The sequence below is a fragment of the Dunckerocampus dactyliophorus genome, chromosome 9 (genome assembly GCF_027744805.1).
Source record: "Dunckerocampus dactyliophorus isolate RoL2022-P2 chromosome 9, RoL_Ddac_1.1, whole genome shotgun sequence".
Taxonomy (NCBI): Eukaryota; Metazoa; Chordata; class Actinopteri; order Syngnathiformes; family Syngnathidae; genus Dunckerocampus; species Dunckerocampus dactyliophorus.
The window spans coordinates 28795824-28819024 of NC_072827.1; the positions used below are offsets into that span (position 1 = coordinate 28795824).

At 41.9% G+C, this 23201-nt stretch overlaps 1 protein-coding gene across 1 annotated transcript in view; it reads right to left on the reverse strand.

Annotated features, from left to right (window-relative positions):
• Positions 1–781: 781 nt before the first annotated feature.
• The window catches only part of tbl1x (transducin beta like 1 X-linked), a 39276-nt gene continuing 16856 nt past the window's right edge, over positions 782–23201 (reverse strand). Inside the window, exons 2-15 of the mRNA XM_054786560.1 lie at positions 10404–10508; positions 8770–8915; positions 8393–8612; positions 7611–7743; positions 7244–7385; positions 7098–7161; positions 6910–7007; positions 5182–5242; positions 4979–5100; positions 4824–4898; positions 4611–4738; positions 4140–4305; positions 3962–4063; positions 782–2253 (exon numbers count right to left, since the gene is read on the reverse strand). Of these exons, the coding sequence (XP_054642535.1) occupies positions 2227–2253; positions 3962–4063; positions 4140–4305; positions 4611–4738; positions 4824–4898; positions 4979–5100; positions 5182–5242; positions 6910–7007; positions 7098–7161; positions 7244–7385; positions 7611–7743; positions 8393–8612; positions 8770–8915; positions 10404–10461 (1542 nt within the window). The 5' untranslated portion in view covers positions 10462–10508 and the 3' untranslated portion in view covers positions 782–2226. The remainder of the gene's footprint in view (positions 2254–3961; positions 4064–4139; positions 4306–4610; positions 4739–4823; positions 4899–4978; positions 5101–5181; positions 5243–6909; positions 7008–7097; positions 7162–7243; positions 7386–7610; positions 7744–8392; positions 8613–8769; positions 8916–10403; positions 10509–23201) is intronic.

Below are 23201 nucleotides of genomic sequence, written 5' to 3' on the forward strand. Positions count from 1 at the left end.
CCTCCTGGGAAGGTTCATATTTCATAAACATATTTCAACTTTATGCTTCTAAAAATATTTCCCTGCTCTTATTACAACTTTATTGTTGTAAAATGTCTTTTTTCTTAAAAGATTAACACTTTTATTGTAACTTTATTACAACTTGTAAAATTACTGCTCATTTTTTATCTTTAATAGAACTGTATTTTTAGAATGAATGTGCCATAAAATATGAAATCAGCTGCAGGCTTCACTTTGGACACCCCTGATTAAGGGGCACATAAATAACATTACAAAAATATACAGAAATGTGATAAAACAACAAAAAAAAGAACATAATCATAGATCGTTGTTATATAATCATTAAAATTAAGTCATTACCAGAAAAGTCATGACTTTTTGGAAATGATAACTTTTCTACTCATTCTATTTTGTGTATTACAAGAAAATGTGTAAAATGAAGGAAAGTAATTGTGTGAAAATAAATGAATAAATAAAAATAACAAAATGTCATATGAAAATTGTAATTGCAATATTACAAGAAAAAAATTAAATGAAATCCGAATAGTCATATTACTAGAAAAAAAAAAGAATATTCTCGACATTTTTCAGAATAAAATTGTAATAATATAAGGAAAACTATTATTTGAATGAATTAATTCACTCCTCATGATATTACAAATGTATTCATGTGGCACGATGGTTTATAGCGCGAGGACACTTTGACTTTCCGCTGTGAAAGAATAGGTCTAAAAAATAAAAATAAAAAATAAAAAAAATCACACAATTGAAAGCAAAGGTGTTCTGATATCAAAATAGAGTGATTTATTTGAGACACTGAATGACTTGAATGTTTTATCTTGAAACAGGTGACCACACCCTGGACCAGGGTGAGTGAGCGATAGTAATAAGTAGCTGTCACAGCGTTTCATCCACAATGGCCACCAAACCCACAGCCCAATTCTCAGTCTGACACAGACAATAATGGCTCTGAAAAAGTCAGAAGAACGATGAACCACCCACTGACATCCAATTGTGACGTGTACATTTAAAAAAAACAACAAGATAAGGAAGGGGGTCAAGAGTAATACCAATGTTGGCCCTTCGCTTCCAGCAAAATGTTAACTTTTGCTGAAGCCACTGTGAGGACAAAAAAAAAAAAAAGAGCACTTCATGTTGTAGCGCAAGTGGACTGGAAAGAAAAAAAGGGGTGACTCTCATTGGACGACTGCTGCTCCACCAAAAGTGATCAGCTGGCAGCATCAGACGCCATCTGGATTGTTCAGAAGAATGACCGGCGAGGGGGGGCGGGGGGTGGATGTGGTCATGCTAAACCTCCGTAGCTGTGATGCTCGCATTTGTGTTGATCCCACCCCCCACAGGCAACATGAAGTTAAAAAAAAAAAAGAGCGAGTGAGCGACTGATACGTTTGTGCCGTGACTGGAAAAAACATTTTGTTAAAAAGGAGGCCTCGCCACGGCCCGTCACCAAAGACGCGACAGCTCTGTGAGCCCCTACCGTGACGTCGATAAGGTGTACTGTATATAAACATATATACACAGTATATAAGTCTGTGTATTAATCTAATTTACATATCTTTACATTCTTTACATTTACATCCAAAAAAGGGCAAAAAAATCTCTGTAAACCACACTTTTTTTTACATGTTTTTTCCAATTGGTGAGAGAACTGGGCCGGTTTGGGAAGTTTTTTTTTTTTTGGTGGACTCGTGTTAAAAAGTGCAGCCACCTTTTATCGGCGTAGAGGGGGAGGTGGGCGGGGTCTTAAAACAAGCCATCCTCCATCATCGCAAGTCTCCACAGAATTCTTCCGTGATTTGCTGCCTTTTTGGCGTGTGTCTCTGTAACGCATCCGTCCTTCCAAACAGCTGGACCGCAGAGGCCCGCGGGGAGGGAGGGGGAAGGGGGAGGGAAAAACGCAGCACTTCCTCATTAGAAACCTCGTAAAGCGGCACCCACGGGGAAGTTGGAGTCAGTCCAGTCTTGTGGATGTCTTCCCTGGCTTCCTGTCGGTCTCACAGGGTGCCTTACGTCTGCCAGCTATAAGGTGCACCGCCTCCCCCCCTCATGGTGGTTCGCTCCTCTTGTCTGTGAGGGTTTTTTTTTTTCCTTTGTTGGACTCTGCCCTACCTGCCACGCCCCCTCCCGGGAGCAATGAGAGTGTGTTTGCTGATGTCTAAAGAAGGCAGTTTGCTGCACATTCCAGGATTCGCCGTTCAAAGTCTGCTATTTTCGGAGATCGAGAACACATACCTGCAGGGGGAATGGATTGGCTCAGGTTAATAAAGGCTGCACCATTTTTACCTTACCTTTTAGTGTTGGGTACTTTTTTTATTTGACATGGAAGCAGAAATTGATGGATATACACTTGGGACCAAAGCACATTCAAACCCGGGGGGCGGCTGTCAATGCACCACCATTCAGTTAACATGGAGGTGCTACGCTGTCAAGGGTATCATGAAGGTTTAGAGCTGAATATACAAGCCAGATATCTGAAAAAAATAGCTGAATGTGATGGAGTGCATGCGTACGCTCTTAGGAAGAAAAGACTTTTCTCACGATGTCACTGAGGTTGACTTCCTTCCTTCCTTCCTTCCTTCCTTCCTTCCTTCCTTCCTTCCTTCCTTCCTTCCTTCCTTCCTACGTTGACGCAATCGGCCAATAAAAACGGAATCTACCATCTCGCGGAAAAACTGACATAAAGTGAATGGAATGGACGTTGGTGTGGGGAAGTATTTCAATCATGGTGAATGTCATCACAAACACTACCCGCCCCCTCCTCAACTTCACTTCATGTCAAAAGGGCGACCTGAAACACCGGCAAAAGTTGGCCAAAAAAACACCAAAATTTAGAAACTCCTCTCTTATGTGGCGTGAATGTAAGCTAACAGGATTAGCGTAGTTTAACAGAACATGCTAGCGCAGCTGTGTGTGTGTGTGTGTGACTCAGGTTGTCTAATGCAAACGAGCATTTTACGATGCCCGCTGACGCTGTGCAAGTTCTGAGTGAAATAAGAAGGAGAGGCAAGTTGATTCTTGCTCCCGGCTAGTCTTAACCGTCAGACATTCTGAACACACACAGCACACTTCCGGCCTTCAAAATAAGAGCGCTGTTCGCCACATACTGTGTAATTGTGGAAACAAAATAAGGGTGTCAGTAACACAATTGGAATTGCATTGGTGACGACGTCTTCCTTAACCACAAGCACGGGCATTACAGTTAGCCAAGCTGCATCTGTTTATGAAATACTGGGCAAAATTAGCTAAAGATGTAGTGCATCAATAAATGTAAGGAATTTTGCATTTAATTAACTGACATTTTATGTACTCTCACAAACGTACACACTCTATGCTGGTCAAATACGTGTAAAAGTTTTAAAAAAACAAACAAAGCCGGGGGGGGTTGGTATTTGGGGAAAAAACATTTCATAGAGTCCTTGGTTGGGTCCAGAGTTAACATTTAACAAGTAGTGATTAACTTATCTTTACACTAACACATTTAACAATGTTTCATTACTATTTAGAAATGGCTGTACAGTTTATTAAATGTGTTATGATGATGACAGTTTAACACTGGAAGTGATTATTTGGAGCTAGACCCCTTCCCTTAGTTTGAATTAATCACCCCATCTAAACATTTTGGACAATTGAACACTTCCAACATTGTGGGAACAGCTTGGAGAAGATAAGATTATATAAGAGCATGTTTGAAGGAGTTTGGCGTGGAAGAACTTGGCTAAAGATTTTCCTCAAAAACTTTCAGAGGTGGTACTCTCTCAGGTCCAACATCAGTGACCTCCGACCTCACAAATGGACAAAAATCCCACTCCAGCAGCATGTACAAAGTCTTCCTAGAAGGGTGCTTCATGTAGGTGTACTGCCCAATGTAGTACTGGTATGTACTGTATATAGTAGTATGCAGTATAACTGAAGCAGATGTTGAGAATGTGCACTAGCTTACCGAGCCGTCTGATGCACTGGCCCCGACTTTGTCTCCAGTGCTGTTCCAGCACACTTCAAATATTCCACCAGTTCCCCTGTAGCTGTGCACCAAAGCCCCAGTCTGAGGGAAAAAAAACCTTGAACAATGTTGTTCTTTTTGGTCTCCTCTGTGATTGATAGTGATGTCAGAGACTTACTGTTGTGTTCCAAATGTGAACACACTTGTCAAAGGAGCCGCTGGCGAGGTGCTTGCCATCCGGGCTGAAGGCCACGCTGTAGACGGGCTCTTGGTGCTTGGTCAGCGTGTGGATGCACACCCCTCGCTCCACGTCCCACAGCCGCACTGTCGAGTCAAACGATGCGCTGGAGGAGGAGGCATGGGAAAATAATTAAGACTTAAATCCAGAGCTGCCGCGGTCCTTTTCCTGTGCAGTGCAAAATGTTGCTGAAAATGAGGAAGTCGCAACAGAGCAGTGCTGACTTTGACAGTTTTATTCCCCGTGTGAGTTACAGGCACACACGCTGGCTTGTCAGTACATTCCTGGCAGCTGGAAGAGGACGCGTAACACACATGCGTGCACATGTGGGTCGGGGTGCAGAGCCGTGGGTCAGCGACTGCTCAAACGCAGACTGCTTTATATACAAGCAGCGTACGAGCGCTAACGCACCTGGCCAGCATGATGTTGGAGTTGGGATTGCTTGTGCCGGGCCCGGTCGGGCTCCACTTGATAGTGTAGATCTCTTTACTGTGAGCCTGCAGGTCATGGACGCACGATTCCTGCTTCATACTCCAGATCTGGAACGGGGGCAAAAGCAGCAGACCTGAATAAAAAGGCCCCCTCTGGTGTCTGGGTTCTTTAAATCCCAAGCACCGCTCTCACCTTTAAGGTCATGTCGTCTGAGCAGGAGGCGAGTAGCATTCCCGACGGATCCCACTTAATGGCGTTAACTTCATTCTGCAAACGAACCGTGAGGTTCTTTAGCAGGCTCCCCAAAGGATGATATAAGAGGCGTGCTAGGGAATGACGCATTTTACCGTGTGACCCTGGAAAGTTTTCAGTGGCCGGTCGCTTCCTAGACGACATACGTGGATGCACATGTCCGTGCTGCAGGAGGCAAAGGTGGTGTTGTTCTGCCAGTCAACATCCAGCGCCGGAGCTGTGGGATGTTGGAAAGGACACCGTGCTCAATTAAAGTGCTTATTGCGTCTTTTGTAGTATATATGAGAACACACTTTACCTGAGTGGAAGGGGAACTGCTGCTTTGCTTCTCCTGTGTGCGCGTCCCAAATGATTGTCGTCTGGAAAAATCAAGTTTGGCGTGTCAAAAAACGGAGATGTAAAATAGTTCTACCACTTAAATGGATTTACACTATCGCGAGTACAACCCTTGCATTTAATCAACTCTTTTTATGACAATACAGTAGATCCCCGATATTCGAGAAAAAACAAATACGTCTACTATTTTTGACGTGCTAATCAAGCCTGGTTATGCTGCCACAGCTCGGTGTCACCGTACGTGCGTGAAATTTGCTGTGCAGTATGACGGTGATGAAAACATTGCACGAGCTGACGCTTTAAACTTTTACAAACAGTGCTTCAGATTTCCTTCCTTCATTCACTCCGTAATGGCGACTTATGGCAGCAAAAGGTTTTCTTTCATTTAAGAAATTCAGAAGTTCCTTCTCCTGAAGCATCACTTTTTTCTGGCGCTCCGTTCGTGTGGATGTGGCGCCACCAGCAGGAAATAGAAGGTAAGGTGTTAGGGAAGTGTGCATGCCTTGTGTTTGTTTGATGACCCTCTGTTCTTTAGTGCTGTGTGGCTGAGTGCTTACTAGTAAATAAGAGAGCGCTTCCTTAAAGTCAGTTGGAGTTTGCCTCTTTACATTTCCAACGCAACTCAAGCTCACCACAGTCCGCATTACTGTATACACTTGTGGTGTACTCATCTATGCTGAAATTGTATGCTTTATTTCACATTATAAGTTAGTATCGACTTCGGGCAAAATGAGATGGGGTGTCTGCAAAAAAAAGGCCTATTTTAGGAGACAAAAAGCACAAATGGGTGCATTTTTCCAAAAATGTTTTGATACATTTGTGGGGTTGTCAATGCTGAATTTCAAATATGCAGGGATCCACGTTACTATGAAAATTAAACTTGGATATATGTACTTTTGAGCAGTAAGTATACAGCAGTATAGATTCACTATCCCCTGAAAATAACAGCTACACAATCCCCAAATTGTGTCCAAAGTGTGAATATTAAGCGTAAGACCCATTGTGATCTAGCACTGCCCTTAAACCTCTTGGACGTGGAATTCACCAGAGCTGCACAGGTTCTTTATGGAACCATCCTCCACTCCTCCATGATGACATCATGGGTGGGTGCCGGTGTTGACACCTTGCACTCTTTTACCTTCCTGTCGCTTGAGGATGCCCCACAGGTGCTCAAATGGGTTCAGGGATGGAGGAGACATATTTACACATACTAATTATACTCCATCGCCTTTATCTTCACCTTTCTCAGCAAGACACTTGACGTCTTGCAGATGTGTTTGGGCTCCTTCTGTTGGGAAATGGTCATGCGGCCTAGTCTCCCAAGTGAGGGGATAATGCTCTGCTTCATAATGTCACAGTACTAGTACATGTTGGAATTCATGTTTTCCACAATGAACCACAGCTCCTCAGTGCCTGCAGCACTCATGACTATGTTGACTCATTTTCAGTGGATAGTAAACCTCTACTGCTATACAAGCCGTGCGCTGATTACTCTAAAGTATATCCTTATATCGTACGTCCCTTGAGAAGAATTACTGTAATAAAACGGTAGCTGAAATGTGCAATACTTCTGTGCATACATACAGCATGTTCATTGACAAGCGTAGTTTGCATGGTAGTTTTACGGACACCAGAAAAACGATGTTTAGGATTTCACACCTACTACAAGACAAACAGCACCAGTGAATACCTTATCTACGCCAGCACTGAGAATGGAGTTCCCCTTCTTGTTCCACTTGAGTGCAAATATGGGCCCCTTGTGCTGTCCCAAGGTGCTTGCCAGATTTCCTAATGGTTGAGAGCCATATCGCGTCATTCCCAATAACGTTCCCCCAAATTACTAGCAGAACTGAAATGGCGCAGTGATGGTGGACATACCGTCTTTTGTCCATATCCTGGCGAAGCCGTCGTACGAGCCTGTCGCCAGGAGTGTGCCGTCGCTCTGTTGGAGGGAAAAATGTTTAGACACATTGCAGATGAGGAGGACGAGGTGACCAGATGTGTATGAAGGAGCCGCAACCTACATTCCAGTCTAGTGAGGTGACGTCTTTGTTGCTGGGGACATCCTGCCCACCTTCTCGAATACAGTGACGCAGCACCAGCTGGGTGGAATTGGAGTTGTTGTTCTCGTTGAGGTTCCAGATTCTGGCGGTGGAGTCCCCCGAACTGAGCAGAATATGACAAAGTACATGAAGATAGGCTCAAAAGATTGATGGGATTGATGATGTCAACAGCCTTAGCAGCTTTATCCGCTTAGACCAAGTTCAGCTACATAGTCACACACACACACACACACACACACACACACACACACACACACACACACACACACACACACACACACACACACACACACACACACACACACACACACAGGCCTTAACACCTTACCCTGATGCCAGCAGATCACTGACGGGGTTCCAGGCACAGATGAACACTTCCGACTCATGACCTCGCAGCACTGTGGCTTTGCTGGCTGGTATCTCCACATCGACATCCATCTCCATGGATTCACAATGGTTATCTGGCAGCACAGACATGCATCATCACACAGAGCAAAAGGAATATGATGTGTTTTTACAGGAAAAAACAGAGTACTGTGAAGGCTTTAACCTTAAGAACATGCGAGGTATTTCAAGACAGTAAGGCCTCGCTCACATAAACTTCCGACTGCTGCCGACACCTTGAAATAAAATCCCCCTAAGCCATGTTGACACAAACATCCTCTCCCTGACTTTTTTTCCCCAAGCGCTACACCTGATCCACACCTCTCAAGTTTCATCAACACATCAAGCTGTGAAGCGCCTACAACAGCGCGTTATTTGGAGAGCGCAGTCTTCACCTTTTTTATTTGAAGTGGAGGGACTGTCGATGCAACACAGCATCCCCTCAAAAGACAGACAAGGAAGTATACGGCTTTTGCCTGCCTCAGTACTGAATCGAGGATATGTTTGTATTCACTGCGCATTAAAATAAAGAAGAAGAGATAATCAACCAAGCGGTACAGTGCCATGATACTGTAAGAAGTGACAGTTCTAAAGCTGTACTAAACCTGTCGAAATATAGGACTGGATATTTTGGGGTCCGGGTACAACGCAACCAAGTACAGTACTGAAAAGGAGAAAATGATAGAAACATGGCTTTGGTATGGCCTTTCAGTGTATTCAACTTACTCATGTTGTGGGTGCCGTTCTCCTCCCCGTTGACGGTGGCGTCACCGTTCTTTGGCGCGTTGGACTGGTTGCCAGAGGTGGAGGCCGCCATGGTGCATGCGGCCTGCTGCTGGGCCAACTTGTCGCGGAAGGCCTGCTGCCGCGTCTGCACCACATCGGGCATCACCGCGTCGATGAGCGACAGCGACTCGATCGGCCGGCCATCGAAGACCGTGCCGTCCTGCCGGGGGAGTTGTTCAACACTTCAGCAAGGCTATGGTCTTCTATTGCTAACATTCTGTACTATAAAAAGACTGAAAACCTTATGAATATAAATGAAAAATGAATGTGATATGTTACATAATGAAGACATCATCGGCATGTGTGCCAGCTGTCACCTCATTGATGCTAATCTCTGCCTCCACATACTGGAGCCCTTTCTGCAGGATGGAGATGAGGGCTGCAGGGGGCACTAATGTTCCATTAATGTTGGATTGGCTGATGTGGCTCTCAATGCCAAAGGTGAACGCTGAGTGAGAGAAACCTGAAACCCCAAAAAAATGTATCAGTCACATTCCTTGCGGCCCAAATTGCATAATGCGTATGACATTTGAGAGTCATTTCTACTGTGAATGTCTATGGACTTCAGCACATCTAATAGCTTTTAACTGGCTTTTGTCATATTAGGACTAAAATGGTTCCCCTCCTGCTGCTTTATTTGACCATCTTTAATTCTCATAGCTTCTTAAAATGGTTCTACTACTGTACTCTGTTTTCTACTACTTCTTATATAACAGACTAATGAGGAGCTTTTATTGTCAAGAGTTTATGACAAATTGCATTTTATATGGCCCCTGACTGTCACAGCTGTGCTCTTCACACCAAGACTAGTCAACAGTTAAGGGCACGCCTTGAAGCCGGCGGTGTCGCTGGGACACGTCTGTGGAAACCCACAAAATCAATGGAAAAAGCTCATAATAACACACAGCAGCATTGATTCCAAACATTAAGATTGAAATCTATACAGCAATCCCTCGCCACCTCGCGGCTTTGCGTTTTTTTTCAAAAATATAATAATGAATAAATCATGTTGTTTTGTGGTTGACGTAAAGTTCTCACACCTGCAGTCACAAGTAACACACCAATATGCATGCCAAGCCAGTAGGTGGCGAAGACCCCTGCACACAAAGGGGGAATAAGTCAAACATGGATCTCTACTGTGTTGCCTGTGCAACAAATACATCGCATGGTGGTGCTGTTATTAAACCCCAAAGTTTGACCCCAAAATTTGCAAAGTTCTCTCACAGATCAAGGCGCTCTGCAGAACACCCACTGTAACTTCAGGGTGTTTAAGGCAAATCACCAGAAAATGTTGTACACACGTTTAGGGGACACGCACATGTCTGTAAAATTTGAGTAAGATCAGTCAAAAAAGGAGCGCCACTAATCAGAACATCTGTGCAGGGGCATGAGTAACTAACAGTCCATAAGTCATTGACCATTTGCGTAATGATTATAAAACTTTGAGGATATATGGCTATGGTTTAATTTATTTCGAACGTTCACACAGTTTACACTGAATGCTTACAATTCGCAATTCCACATCCGAAAAGGAGTAGGAATCTTATTTAATCCTACCCTTGCAGCGATGATATCAAATGTTATTGAATATAATCATTCTAACTGCATGGTTATTTGTGGGTTTTGTCCTCCATTTTCCTTTGTTGTCATAGTAATATGATATTTACTATATATCCACATCGTTGATATCTTTGACAGCAATCACTCTTGCTTCTACTGGTCCTATACATGTATTGCATGTATGCTAGCAAGTCTTTAAAAGCACAACCCGTAGGGGGCACCACAAATGTAATTTACTCCATGGGGTGCCCTAATTTTTTCCCCTCCAGTTGTGCATGGCTTAGCTTACTTTTTATTTATTTATTTATTTATTTATTTGCATCATTCAGACAGAAACAAACAGCCAAAATGACACCAGTGTATGCATTTTCAGTTGAGTGTTGGGACCAACCTGATTCTTGGAGGTATCTGTAGACCAAGAAGTTCACTTCGTCACTGGTAATACTCATTTTAGCCCAAAGAAACAGGAGGGTCTGCTGGAAGGCTCGGCTCACTCCTGGGAAGAGAGCGAGCAAACAAAAATAGAAGCAAGATTAACATTTAGGTCTCTGCTCTCACATCAGTGCAACAATGCGCATGTTTATCTTTTTTACAGAAACGGCATGATTGTCAACGTTCTGCCAGATGAACATCGCATGCATGCAAAGTTCATCATAACAATCGCTTGATTCACGCCTGGTGACACCATGACGATTTCTAGCACAATTACAGCATCAACAGAAAATTAATCATCAATTATTACGCTGTGTTTTTCAAACGCTTAGAAACAAAATAACTTCTCAATATAAACAGGTCATTGACACAGCATGTGCGCTGTGCTGAAAGGTCGAGCCAAACTGAACTGAGGTGACATGAATACTATGGCATATAAATTATTTTTTTCATCGTTTGGCTGGTCCTGCTTGTAGCCAAGTGTGACTTATTTATCATATATACTGTATATATACACTGTATAAATCAAATGATTATGATTATCATTTTCCTATGCATTTTAAAATAGCAAAGAGTACATTTGGAATACAGGAAGTGAACAGATGTATTGCAATTGATGGGAAACGGATGGGGGGGGGGATAGGATTAGGTAAGCTTTGCTTCTTCCTACTCCTTTTTAGACATTTTGAACAGTGAATTTTACTATGTGATGTATTCCAATGTAACTCGCATGCATGTTCAAAATAAATTAAACCATTACTATGAAATATGCCCATTTTTACTGTATTTTATTGAAGGAAAGTAAGTGACAGGATTTTATATATTTGTATGTATTAACAGCACCAAATTAACTTCAAATTTAAATCAAGAGATGGCACACGTATGAAAATCTATTTACCTAACACTGGTTTCTTTAATAGCAGAATATATGAATTGGATCCAGGTTTATTATGAGCAATGAGGAGTGGCGTTCAGAGAAACCACGTCAATTATGTTGCTATCACATGTTTTGAGTGAATTTTCTGGGATTTCCGAACACACTTAAATGCAGCAAATTGTACTTCCGCATTAGGAGTTACACGGTGAGTGATAAGAATATCCACTTATTGATTTTCTTTGCATTTCTGTTGATTTAGACCACCCATACACACGTAACAAAGACGTTGATGTGATGTTCGAGGTATAAGTGAACACGTCTCGCGGTCTGCCTCGTGACAATGAGGAAGTGTTGTTCCAATTAATGGAGTAGAGGCATGTTTGTTTGGAGTTGGAGATACATATATGGTGTTGGATTGCACTGCTGTTTATGTGTTCAGGTAAGAATAAAGTTATTAAAGAGCGTCAGACACTATGTGACTCTATGGGGAGCTACACTGTGCCGCCGTCTGTTGTCATAGAAAGTCGTGGTTTGCAATGATGCGTGTGCGTTAATTACGCTAAAAAATGTAACGTAATTAAAAGGGGTGTAACAATACATGTATCTGTATCGATCCTTTCGATACACGTGTACCGAACCGTGACCCCTGTATCCAACGATAGGCAGTTTCATATTTATTTGGTCAACTTCTGACGGCGCTCTGTGCTGTAAGCTCTGGCTCTACTACTCTGGCTTAGGTTACATTGTCAAGCAAACAAGTCACAGAGCTCCGCCTCATACATTTATACCATGCTGAAAATGATGAAAAATGAGAAAAATTTGAAAAATGTTGGCAATTTCAAATAAATTCAAATAAAAATAGGCAAAGTAATTTTTTTTGTGTTGAAAAAAATATCGAACAATTAAAGTAGGGTGGCGGTTCAGGTTTTGGCTACACCTCAAGGCTACACTTCAAGGCTACAATAATTCATTTACTCAAGCTTGTTATGAAACAGTCTGGGACGCAACTTGAATGCTACAGAGCATACATTCTGTTACTGAATACTTTCTAATGCGGTTCTGCTTTTGCTGGAGACTGAGTGTCTGTAAGTAATGTGCAACTATAATTATATGCTACATATGTGCATTGACAAATAAGTGTTGTTTAATGAGGACACTATGTCTAGCTTGGAGATTGTAGCTGCTGTGTCAGCAACTGACTAAATACACTTGTATGATTTTCAGTCAGCATTTGAGAATGCAAAAATGAAGTTTTGGTGTTAAAATACATGTGAAGTGTTTCTGCTCACCGGGATACGTCCTGGTGTCATGTCATGTATTAAAAGTGTCTTATTGGAGAACATTCTGACATTTATTAAACAGGTAACGTTTCATTTTATCCATATACTTAAAAAAAGAGAGCCATTTCAACTTTTGTAGGTTTAGCTTGGTTCCTTGTTGGTGTAAACATTGCCCCCTCCCTCCGGCTTAGTCTTCCTCTGTTGTGAATTTAATGTCGTTAGGCGGGAGACATGAAGATTCATGTCATGACAACATAGACATTACATGAACATACATGTGTGCTGTGTCACGTAGGGCTGACAACACCCATACTGAGCAGACAAGGAACGCACTTTGTCCCATATTGCTGCGAGAATTCAAGATTCAAGAGTTTTATTGTCATATGCATAGTAAAACAGGCAGTTATACTATGCAATGAAATTCTTATTCTGTTCATTCTCCCAAGAAAAGAAAGAAAACACAAGAAAAGAATAAGATCAACACTAGCCTGTAAAACCTAAATGGTTTCGGTTTGACAGCCTGACACAGGCTACGCCAAATCAAAGCCAGCGTGTTTGATCACTCCCTTGGCAAACCTACTGGTGTTCAACCTCTCGCATTTTTCTTTACACGCTTTGCCTAGCTGTTTACGGCCGCAGCGAGCTAGCTAGCTAGCTAGCTAGAATTACCCGCCGAGTTGCTCGTCTTCGGACTCCAAATGTGACTTTTTACCACAATGTCATTTTGGTTTTTAAAAACAAAAAAAACAAGCAATGCGGTTAGTTTGGAGCTCATTTTTCTCTCACGGGGTAGTAGATATTACGTCCATCGGCTATGTAGGAACTTTTTGAAGTGTTTCAAGTGTTTTATGTCTTGTCCTCCAAGCACTATTTGTGTGTTGTTGTTTAATGAACACTACCCATTTGCCAGGGGCCCTTGGCATTGTCTAATGGCAAATGGCGGCCATGGACAATAGCGCTCATCATAAATAAATTTAAAAATGTACAGTTAATCCATGCGATCGGTATCGGTTGATCTCACTCATGTATGATCGGTATTCGAATCAGCAGCACAAAACCCTGATCGGAGCATCCCTAGTTGAAACATGTTTGGTTTTCCACACAGATGCAAGTGGCGCCACCTATGACTCAGTAAACCATAGAGGAGGTCTAAAAGAACCCTGAAGGGCAGCAAATGCTAGGACACTGCTTACACTAGAAAGAATAAATGAAACATTCACAACTGTCCAACTCATACATGGCCTGCAAGGTTTTTCATTTCTCAATATTTCAGCTTTTCTTGTTGGGCAAGTGGCTCTGGAATTGTTTGTACTATTAGCACACAAGCAGGTTGGTATAAAAATGGAGACAGGTGGGGAAAAAGATAACGGCATGCCCCGAATGAGTCATGAACTCTTGCTTTATTCTTTTCACTTTAAAATAGAGACATAAAAAGGGCCTAATGAGGATTCAAAGAGGAATAAATGTTGCATTAGGTATGAAGCTTGTATGGCTGTCCAACGTGCACTGCAAAACACAGCCCCTGGCCACTCTAACTCCCCTTTGGTAACATAGCAACAAGAGCGATGGAGCAAAATACAGAAAACAGTCTTGTCCCAATTACCAAAGGGTGCAGAGCTAGAGGGGGTGAACATGCTGCTCAAAAGGAATTATTCACTTTCACCTTGGTATAATCTTTGTTATGGGAGTTTACCTTTATGCACCGCAGAAGACATTTGAGGAAAAACTATTATCTCTCCATGGCAAAAGTGAAGCTATTAAAAAAGGTAGTGCTTGATTACTTAAGTCCCACCAAATGCTAAACAGAATCCAGCAGCTTTAGTAAGACGTTATTACAACACGTACTGCTTTCGTTTCTTTTTCCCACCACCAAGATTCTCATCACTTACGTGGAAAACTGAATTCAAAAGGCAAAGTCCCACTGCTCTCTTCCGCATGGAAATGAAAACACTTGAGTTTGTGAGCCTCAGCCACTGTGTCCTGATTTGACCACACAGCCCATTAGCTTACACTTGAGGGGGTTAGCCTTGTGGAGCCAGGCCACAACAACAACAGCAACAACAACAACAACATACCAAACTGCACACTTAATTCTCAGCAAGCCTGGAGGGGGTTTAAGTCCCACTAGGGGGAGGGGGAAGGGGCATCAGCATCAATCAGATGGGCGATGATGTGTTACTACAGCTACTACCTGGGCCTCCATATCTGACAAAATGCTTGAAGGTTTTTCCACACTGAAGTGGACTATGAAAGGCACTCTCGTAGGTTGTCAGTTCTGATTTGAACTAAAAAAAAAAAAAAAAAAAAAAAAACATACACATCAGTTCACAGCAGCTTTTAAAGATATTTTTAGCATCTTTAAAAGTACCACCAAGCACTTTTACACCTTTTGCATGCATGTCAAAATTTCATAGCTATTAAAAAAAAATAGCTCGATTATTAGGATTATTACTAAGATTAAGATGATTAATATTAGATTTTATAGTGCTTCACAATGAAGTGAAACCATTATTCATTCACTCCTCACTCGCACACTGGTATCACTTGTAACACTACATCTGTAGTCACAGCTGCTGACGGAAACGTGGCTGCCCATTCGCTCTTACGGCCAACCGACCACCACCAAACATTCACATTCATACACCAGTGCAGGCAGCACTGGAGGTAAGGTGGATGAAGTGTCTTGCCCAGGGACACAACAGTGACTGGGTGGAGGGAGTGAGGATCGAACCGCCAATCTTCCAACATGTGCATGCATTACTATTCAGTTAAACTTGGACGTCACAAAATTCTGTAAAAATATAAACGGCATTGGTGAATACAAAATGTGTAAGTTTCCCTTTTTTAAGTGACCGTTCAGGCACCGTTTAAGCACTGGCACCATTTCAAAAGTACCGATTTGGCACAGGTATTGGATAATATATAAACGATACCCAACCCTACCAGTGATGCATCATCACCTCATTTGTGGCAGAGAATATGCAGTGTATATTCCTCACTGCTCATTAAACAGCTGGGGCACAACCTACTGGTTATAAATGCTATCTTAATACAATGATTCGGGAACACCATTGTCTGCCGTTCTAGGCTGAAGCTCAAACCAAACAGCATCAACGTTCTGAGTGAAAGGCAAGACAAGCTACAGCATCAGCGTGGCACCAGGTACTGTTGACAACACACCAACCTTGCGTTTTGAAAATGCTTCATGTACAGAAGACGTCAAACTGATTCCCATTTCTAAACAAAATTGTATTAAATTTATGAAATGTGTATTTATTAAATTATATTATTTTCAATTTATAAATGACTGAAAACATAATATGCATGCATGGCCAGTAGTTGGCGTTGTCACTTAAAAAAAGAAACATTACACATGACTGCAAATGAAAACATAGGTTAGCAACATTAGAGCTAGGGTAATAAACATAGCATTATCAGCACATATAAAACTACAGTGTTATGTTGTACCACGGCATCGGTGGCCGGTCGTGGAGGTATGCTGGAGCCTATCCCAGCTGACTTCGGGCGAGAGAGGGGGGGTACACCCTGGACTGGTGGCCAGCCAATCGCAGGGCACATATAGACAACCATTCACACTCACATTCATACCTATGGACAATTTAGAATCGCCAATTAACCTAACATGCATGTTTTTGGAATGTGGAAGGAAACCGGCGTGCCCGGAGAAAACCCCCCCACACACACGGGGAGAACATGCAAACTCCACACAGAGATGCCCAAGGAGAGACTCGAAACCAGGTTGTCCCGATCTCCTGACTGTGTGGCCAACATGCTAACCACTCGGCCACAGTGTAGAATACTATATATCATTCACAGTATCTTTCAATGCATCTTGTGAATGCCTTATTTTTAGATTTTAGTTCATTTATCTATTTTTATGCCTGAAAATGCTGAATTTAGGCAAAAAAATATGTAAAATATGGTTCAATATGCATTTTTTTGTTTTACTAATAATAGGCCACATTCACCCACGAAACAGCATGATTTATTACCGGTAATTAACATTTTGGAAGAAACGTGATAGAGTGAATTTGAGGGACGACTGTACAACCAATCACACAGCTTTAACAGTCCACATCACCACAGCTCAAACTTATTTTTGGAGGTGAGGTGCATGCCACACTCCGCACAGACACTGAACTAAAAACTGGCAAAATGCAACAAAAAGCATACCTAGAGAGCAGCGATGCAAAAGGCGTGCAATGTTTCAATGTGTGTTTAAATGTCATCTGTTTTGGTTCTTGTGGTTATGGTGCTCCTCAGAGGCACAGAAGGAAAAAAAAATCACCATTGTGATGGCTTGTTCTGACCACTATTTAAAAACAAACTTTCCCCGATGCAGTAAATTACTTTTAATTCATGCATTGCATGTCAGTGACGTGTAAACAGATGTAAATGGGCATTCCACTCTTACTTTAATGTATGAAGTATGATTAAGGGTGTTGGTTGTGGATGTTTTTCTCACTCACTAAAATACTCTATATTGAGAGGCAGACAATACTTTTGTTATCTGATGATGAAATACAGACGCAGGATTTGCATCTATTGCATTTCAATGTAATTGTGAATACAAAAAGGTTTTGCTGTTAAAATGCAGCAGTTTGCTACATTTCCACCCAATGGGAATTTGCTCTGACGTCCATATTCAGTGAGCCCTCGTTTATTGCGGTTAATCTGTTCCAGACCGACCATGATAAGTTAAATTCCGCAAAGTAGTATATTCCTTATTTATAAATGGAATATTTTTGTAGTAAATAGGGGTGTCATGAGACTGGGTCTACGAGAACGAGATGAGAGGAGATTTTAACTTTACTTTGAACAAAAATACAATGAAAAAATACAAAAAGTATATGATAATATTTTGCAATCTAATTTAATTTGTCCTACATTACACTCTTCTGCACTCTGTGTGTATGCAACCGGCCCCGCCTCCACCCACTGAGACAATGACTTAAAAAAGAGCTCACTCCGTTCATGCCTTTGTTCCATGGAACAAACACATCAAGGTGCTGAAACCAATGCAGTGAATCCTCTTCCTGTCTATGTGGAGGGGAGAGGCGAGGAAAACAGACACGCATGCACGTGGCAATGTATTGATGCCGGCAAAATGATCAAGTTCATTTTCATTTATTGTGTGTTTAATTAATTAATTTATTATTGTCCCAGGCCTAGCCACCATGAGATTTTTTTTTCTGAACAAGAAATTACATTATCACATTTTAATCTCGCAAGATATTGCGACACAAGATGTTGTGCCACCCCTAGTAGTTAGAGCATAGATAACCTGTTTGCCATCTTCTAAATAAGGGTTTTCACATTATCAGAGCCCTCTAGACATGAAATAACACCTCCATAGTCACCTTTACTGTACTGGGTAATACATAATAATAAGACATAATAAGATCAAATAAGACATAATATAGACTCACACGTTAGCATTGGGAGAGTTGCTTGTTGTTCCAGTTTCTGGATACTAGTACACCCTGCTGAGGCTATTGCCTCATCAATGTAACGCAATGTAATATTACTGACAAATGGTGATCAGTGTAGAAAACTACACAGCACAATGTGTCTTTCATTGCGGTTTCTGAATGTCTTATATTTCTATTTTAATTCATGTAGCCATTTACATGCTTGAAAATGCTTAATTTAGGCCAAAACACATCCGATTTGCTTAAATATGTATATTTTTCACTAATAATAATAGGCTGTAGTCAACCACAAAACAGAGATAATTTTTAAAATTAATATATTTTGAAAAACATGATAGAGTTAGGCCGTGAACTTTAAAGCGTGATGTGGCGAGGGATGATTGTACTTTAAAAAACTATTTACTTATTTCAGCGTCACTCGCTTTCATTTGTCTCTTTGTTGTTGTAAACATTGTCCACGCTCCCTCTGGGTTCCTCCTCTTCTCCTGTTAACGATGTTAGAGCAGCACCATGGCCCTCCACGAAGACTGGCACATGCGTAGAAAGCTCCCTCCGATCGCTCCATCAAAGCGTATAACCAAATAACCGAATTTATGCAGTAATTGTTTTTCTTTAGTGCATGTAAACATACCAACTGTGCCAAACTGTGAAATTAGCTACACTCATCATGGGAATGCTGCTATTAAAAATACTTTTCCGCATTCTGGTACTGTTTAGTGCGCCTGTCTGCCCTACTTTTTTTTTTGGGCCTGTTGACAAACCTGTTCAACAACGACATACAGTCTCTTAAGCGCTCTCGTCTTATGCTCGCATGTAGTCACCGAGCCATCCCTTCCAGCGCAGTCGTGAACCTTTTAAAGTTGTTTGTGCGTTTGGGTTCAGTACATACCATGCAGTTCTCTAATGAAACAGTAGGGGCAGTGTGTTCTGCTGGGTGTCAACTTAACTATTATCAACTGTTATTGCGAATTGATGCGTGTTCGCAAAAGGTGGGCTGCACGTCCTTTGAACGAGTCGTGTGCACACCAGAAATTTATGTACTAAAAGCCAGCCATACACAGTCCATTAGTACGTGATGTTGATTGTGTGGCGCAGATTAACCATATAATAAAGCAAATGAGGCAAAATGGAGTGCACTACTTCAACCAGCAGAGGCACTGTCGATTCAGTCTTGAGTAGCTATGGGAAGTCCACGTACATCCATGCTTAAATACAACACTCGTGTTGTTGAAAGAGTTCTGAAGGACTCTACCATCCCATTAAAAATAACGCTAAAGAAACAACACTAAAATAAGTGTGTCAAATGCTCACCCCTAGAATTTATGATTGACTACTTAAAACGATCAGTGGGCATGTAGAATAGCTCATCATGTCTGCGAGGCACTGATGACGTTAAGAGCAGGACATCCTGTGCACGCCGCTCAAAATAAACAGATGGCATGCAGCTGCACGCCACAAAAACAAAGCTGGTGTAGACAAATATGTGGTGTTCCATGGATGAGCCCAGCGCGTTTTAAGCGCAACTGTAGATTTCCCATCCCCCACCTCCTTTTGTGAATTTTGTACAGAAAGACGAGGCATGAAGATGCAAGAAGAGGTTGAGTAAAATGAGCTATTTAAAAAGCTTGGCAATGCTCTACAGCGACTTTTTTAGCTGAGAGCCGGGAAATTCAGTTGTATGCAAAGACGTGTTTTGCACCGAGCTTCGACAATGCTGTATTTGGAACATTTGCCTAAAAATACACACCGTCAGTCCCTAAAATGTCCAAAGCTGTCCAGTCTCATAACAACAAAATGTAGACGTGCTGATCAGGACAACATGAGGTGCTACTGTTCAGAACTGTACAACTCACATAAAATCATTTGAATATAAAAGGCTTTAAACAAAAATGACATGTGGATTTGAACGTAAAAAAACAAAAACAAAGGAGAAATCATAAGTACATAAGCAGCACATGCAGGTCTGAGAAAAGAATGCTGTTGAAAACCAGCATACCAGGGACCCCATTTTCTCGTGAACAGTCACCTCCTGACAGATGTGCAAACAAGACCTGGAAACAGCAGCCATTTTCTCTTGAACTGCTCTGCTGAGTAAAACCCGCCTTTGAAGCTTCTGGTTGGGCTGCAGTCTTGAGCGGGGGAGGGGAAGCGCCAGGGAGCGTGGGGGAGGGGAAGCAGAAGCCAGAGAGAGGGAGTAATGGTGGAATGGGGGCAGGGTGATAAATAATGATCCTAAAAACAGGTAATCACAACAACAATTTGTGCACTTCATACCTCGTTTCTTTTCCTGTGATGCACTCCCGTCACGGCTTCAAATCCACACTCAAAACCCACCCGTTCAAGATTGCATACTCACTATAACTGCTTCTACATTGTCCTTCATTTGTTTGTTACATGCAGACTTTATACTTGATAGTTTTATCAGTATCTTGGAAAATGTCGTTGAGTTTCTATAAAGGGAGCTTATGAATTAAATGTATTATTATTATTATTATTATTATTATTGTCATTATTATTATATCTGAAAACATTTGATTTTATATCCAAAAGAAAACCCACTGGATGAAAAACATTTCACTATTTGAGGGCTGCAAATTCGGAACCACTCGTGTTACAAATTTCTGTTGTGCTTTTCCTTATCCATCTGTCGCTCTCTCATTGAGTCACCCAGTGCCAGCAACCAATGTAGGTCAGCAAATTACCCACCAGTTAACATTCCTTTAAGTCAAGAACGATAATGAAATCACCTGCTGATGATCAGTTGCAAAGCTACCAATCTCTCACCCTATTTTAGGGGGTTTCACAAAATGTGTCTGAGTGACACTGACACCGCAAGAAGGCCCAACAATCTGCCTGTCACACAAATTACGGTGATCCGAGATCCTGTTGATCGATCGACCTGCAGTGAAAAAACGGGGCTTAGATAAGCGCTTTCTCTTTTAATAAATAACCACATATGCCACCAATGCGTATGGGCGTATCTGTTCTCCCTGCTCAATAAATGGGGGATGGTGACAAACAACAAGGATCCCTGAAAGGATTCATCACGGAATCCTTGAGCCGCGTGGGAGCATCTTCGCAAACTCCCACTTTGCCTCTACTGGAGTTGCTTGATAATCTACAAATAAGAAAGAAACCAAACAACAACAGCCTGGTACTGTTCACATATACAACTGGGATTTGAATTCCATATATTAAAATTTTCCAGCTTTGGAGGTGGGACAGCGACCTGTGTGAAAGGCGATAGTGGTAAACTGAGGTGGGGTTGTGAAGTTTAACACCCCAGACTCACTTCTCTCGTCCTGTTGTGTTGCAAGCAATTGCTGTTGTTTGGCACACTGTTTGTCTGATGTCATCATGCATCTACTCTCCGTCACCGGAAACCTTGACAATGGAAAAGCAATAAAACAGTGCATCATCCCAAACTCAACCAGTGCCTTGGATTACGGATTGATCTGCACATTGCCACAAATTGGGAGTCTGTGGTTCGAACGACTGTATTGATTGCTTTAAAACCACTAACTAAATGTCCCCCACCTGCTGACGATTAGTGCAGTGTTTCCCACATATTAATTTATCCGTGGCGACCCACCACAGACATATTTGGACCGCCACAGAATAGATTTGGCGCGACCTGTTTGGCTTTGCTTATATACATGTAACTTTGCATCATGCATTTAGTCAATAATCAATACAAGCGAAGTATTCACCGTGGCAGGGGAGATCCAGATATCCATGGCACCTCCACAAGCCCGGGGAGTGTGTATTCCCACCACCTTGGAAGGCGAGGTGTGGAAGCGTGCAGAAAACCTCCACAAGCATGCAGCTAACTAGCGGGAGTCATAACTAGCGATAGAAAGGTGTCTCCCGCAATCTTATTCGTCTCTCCTACAGCACAAACGTCATGGACAATTATGCAAATTAGACTGATATCATCTACCCCACCCCCACAAATAGATTGCAGTCCTGTGGGAAACACTGTCATGTCACAGAAGATCATGCTATTTGCTGAAAGGACTGGCTGGGAAAAGAAGCCTGCTGAAAAGTGATAACAGAGCAAATTCAAACACGACACAGGTTCCTCTGATGAATGATATGCTTGTAAACATGGCTATAGCACGGTCTCAAAGAAAAAGCCCCAACTGGCACCATCAGGCACATCAAATTCTGTGGGGAAAAACTGGCCTCAGCAAAGGAGCGGTACCACACCACCGCAGCACTATACACGTTTTGTCTGGTGCTAGTGCTATCAAGGCTTTGAATTTCCTTTATTAAGACTCCCATCTAAACTGTTGTTTCCTATGAACAACAAACCTGTGACATTTCATAGCCAAAATTATGTTGCGTATGATAGATACATGTATCCTATAGCAAATTATTTCCTTATGTCCCATAACGGGATTACCCAGACTGTTTCAGTTCAACACCCAAATGAGAAAAATTGGTTCCTACTTGAGATCCATAAAAAAACAATCATGTACATCGAAACCCCGCAAATCTGCCATTCATCATTCACGGCCCCACAAATTTGTGGATTTTTGGTTGAAAAAAGTTTTTTTCCCCCTCCAAAATAGTCTTTGTCATTCCCCATAAATCGGTAAAAATCTTTAAAAATCTAACACTTTTAGAAAGCCCACAATTTTTTACATGTCTTTATGCTTCACTGACTATGCTCTTTGTCAAGCGTTGAGACTTCGCACTTTATTCGGCGTTCCTTGACTGCACCACAGTTGTGTGCTGTGAGAGGCAACAGTTTGTTTGGCTAAGGAAGCGCGAGCTTCGACAGTTAATTTAGCCTAAAAACTTGGATTATGTAGACGCGGCTTGGAGAAACGCCTTCGATAGGCTGCTAGCCTCAACCGCTAGCCTTGCTAAGTGAAAGGCGATATACCATGACGCCAATTCCATCTGTTCATCACTCATATGACATTATCATTCCTTTGTGGTGAGAACCTATACGTTTTATACTTTAAATGCTTTTAATAATGTGTGAGGCACTATCTCACAATGTTAAAGAATCCTTTAAAACATTTCCTGGCTCCAGACAGTGATCCGGATCACTCCCAAAATTCAAGCAGTTCTTCCATATCGCATTTCTGACAAATTCTGAAAATTTCATCCAAATCCATACAGAACTTTTCAAGTTA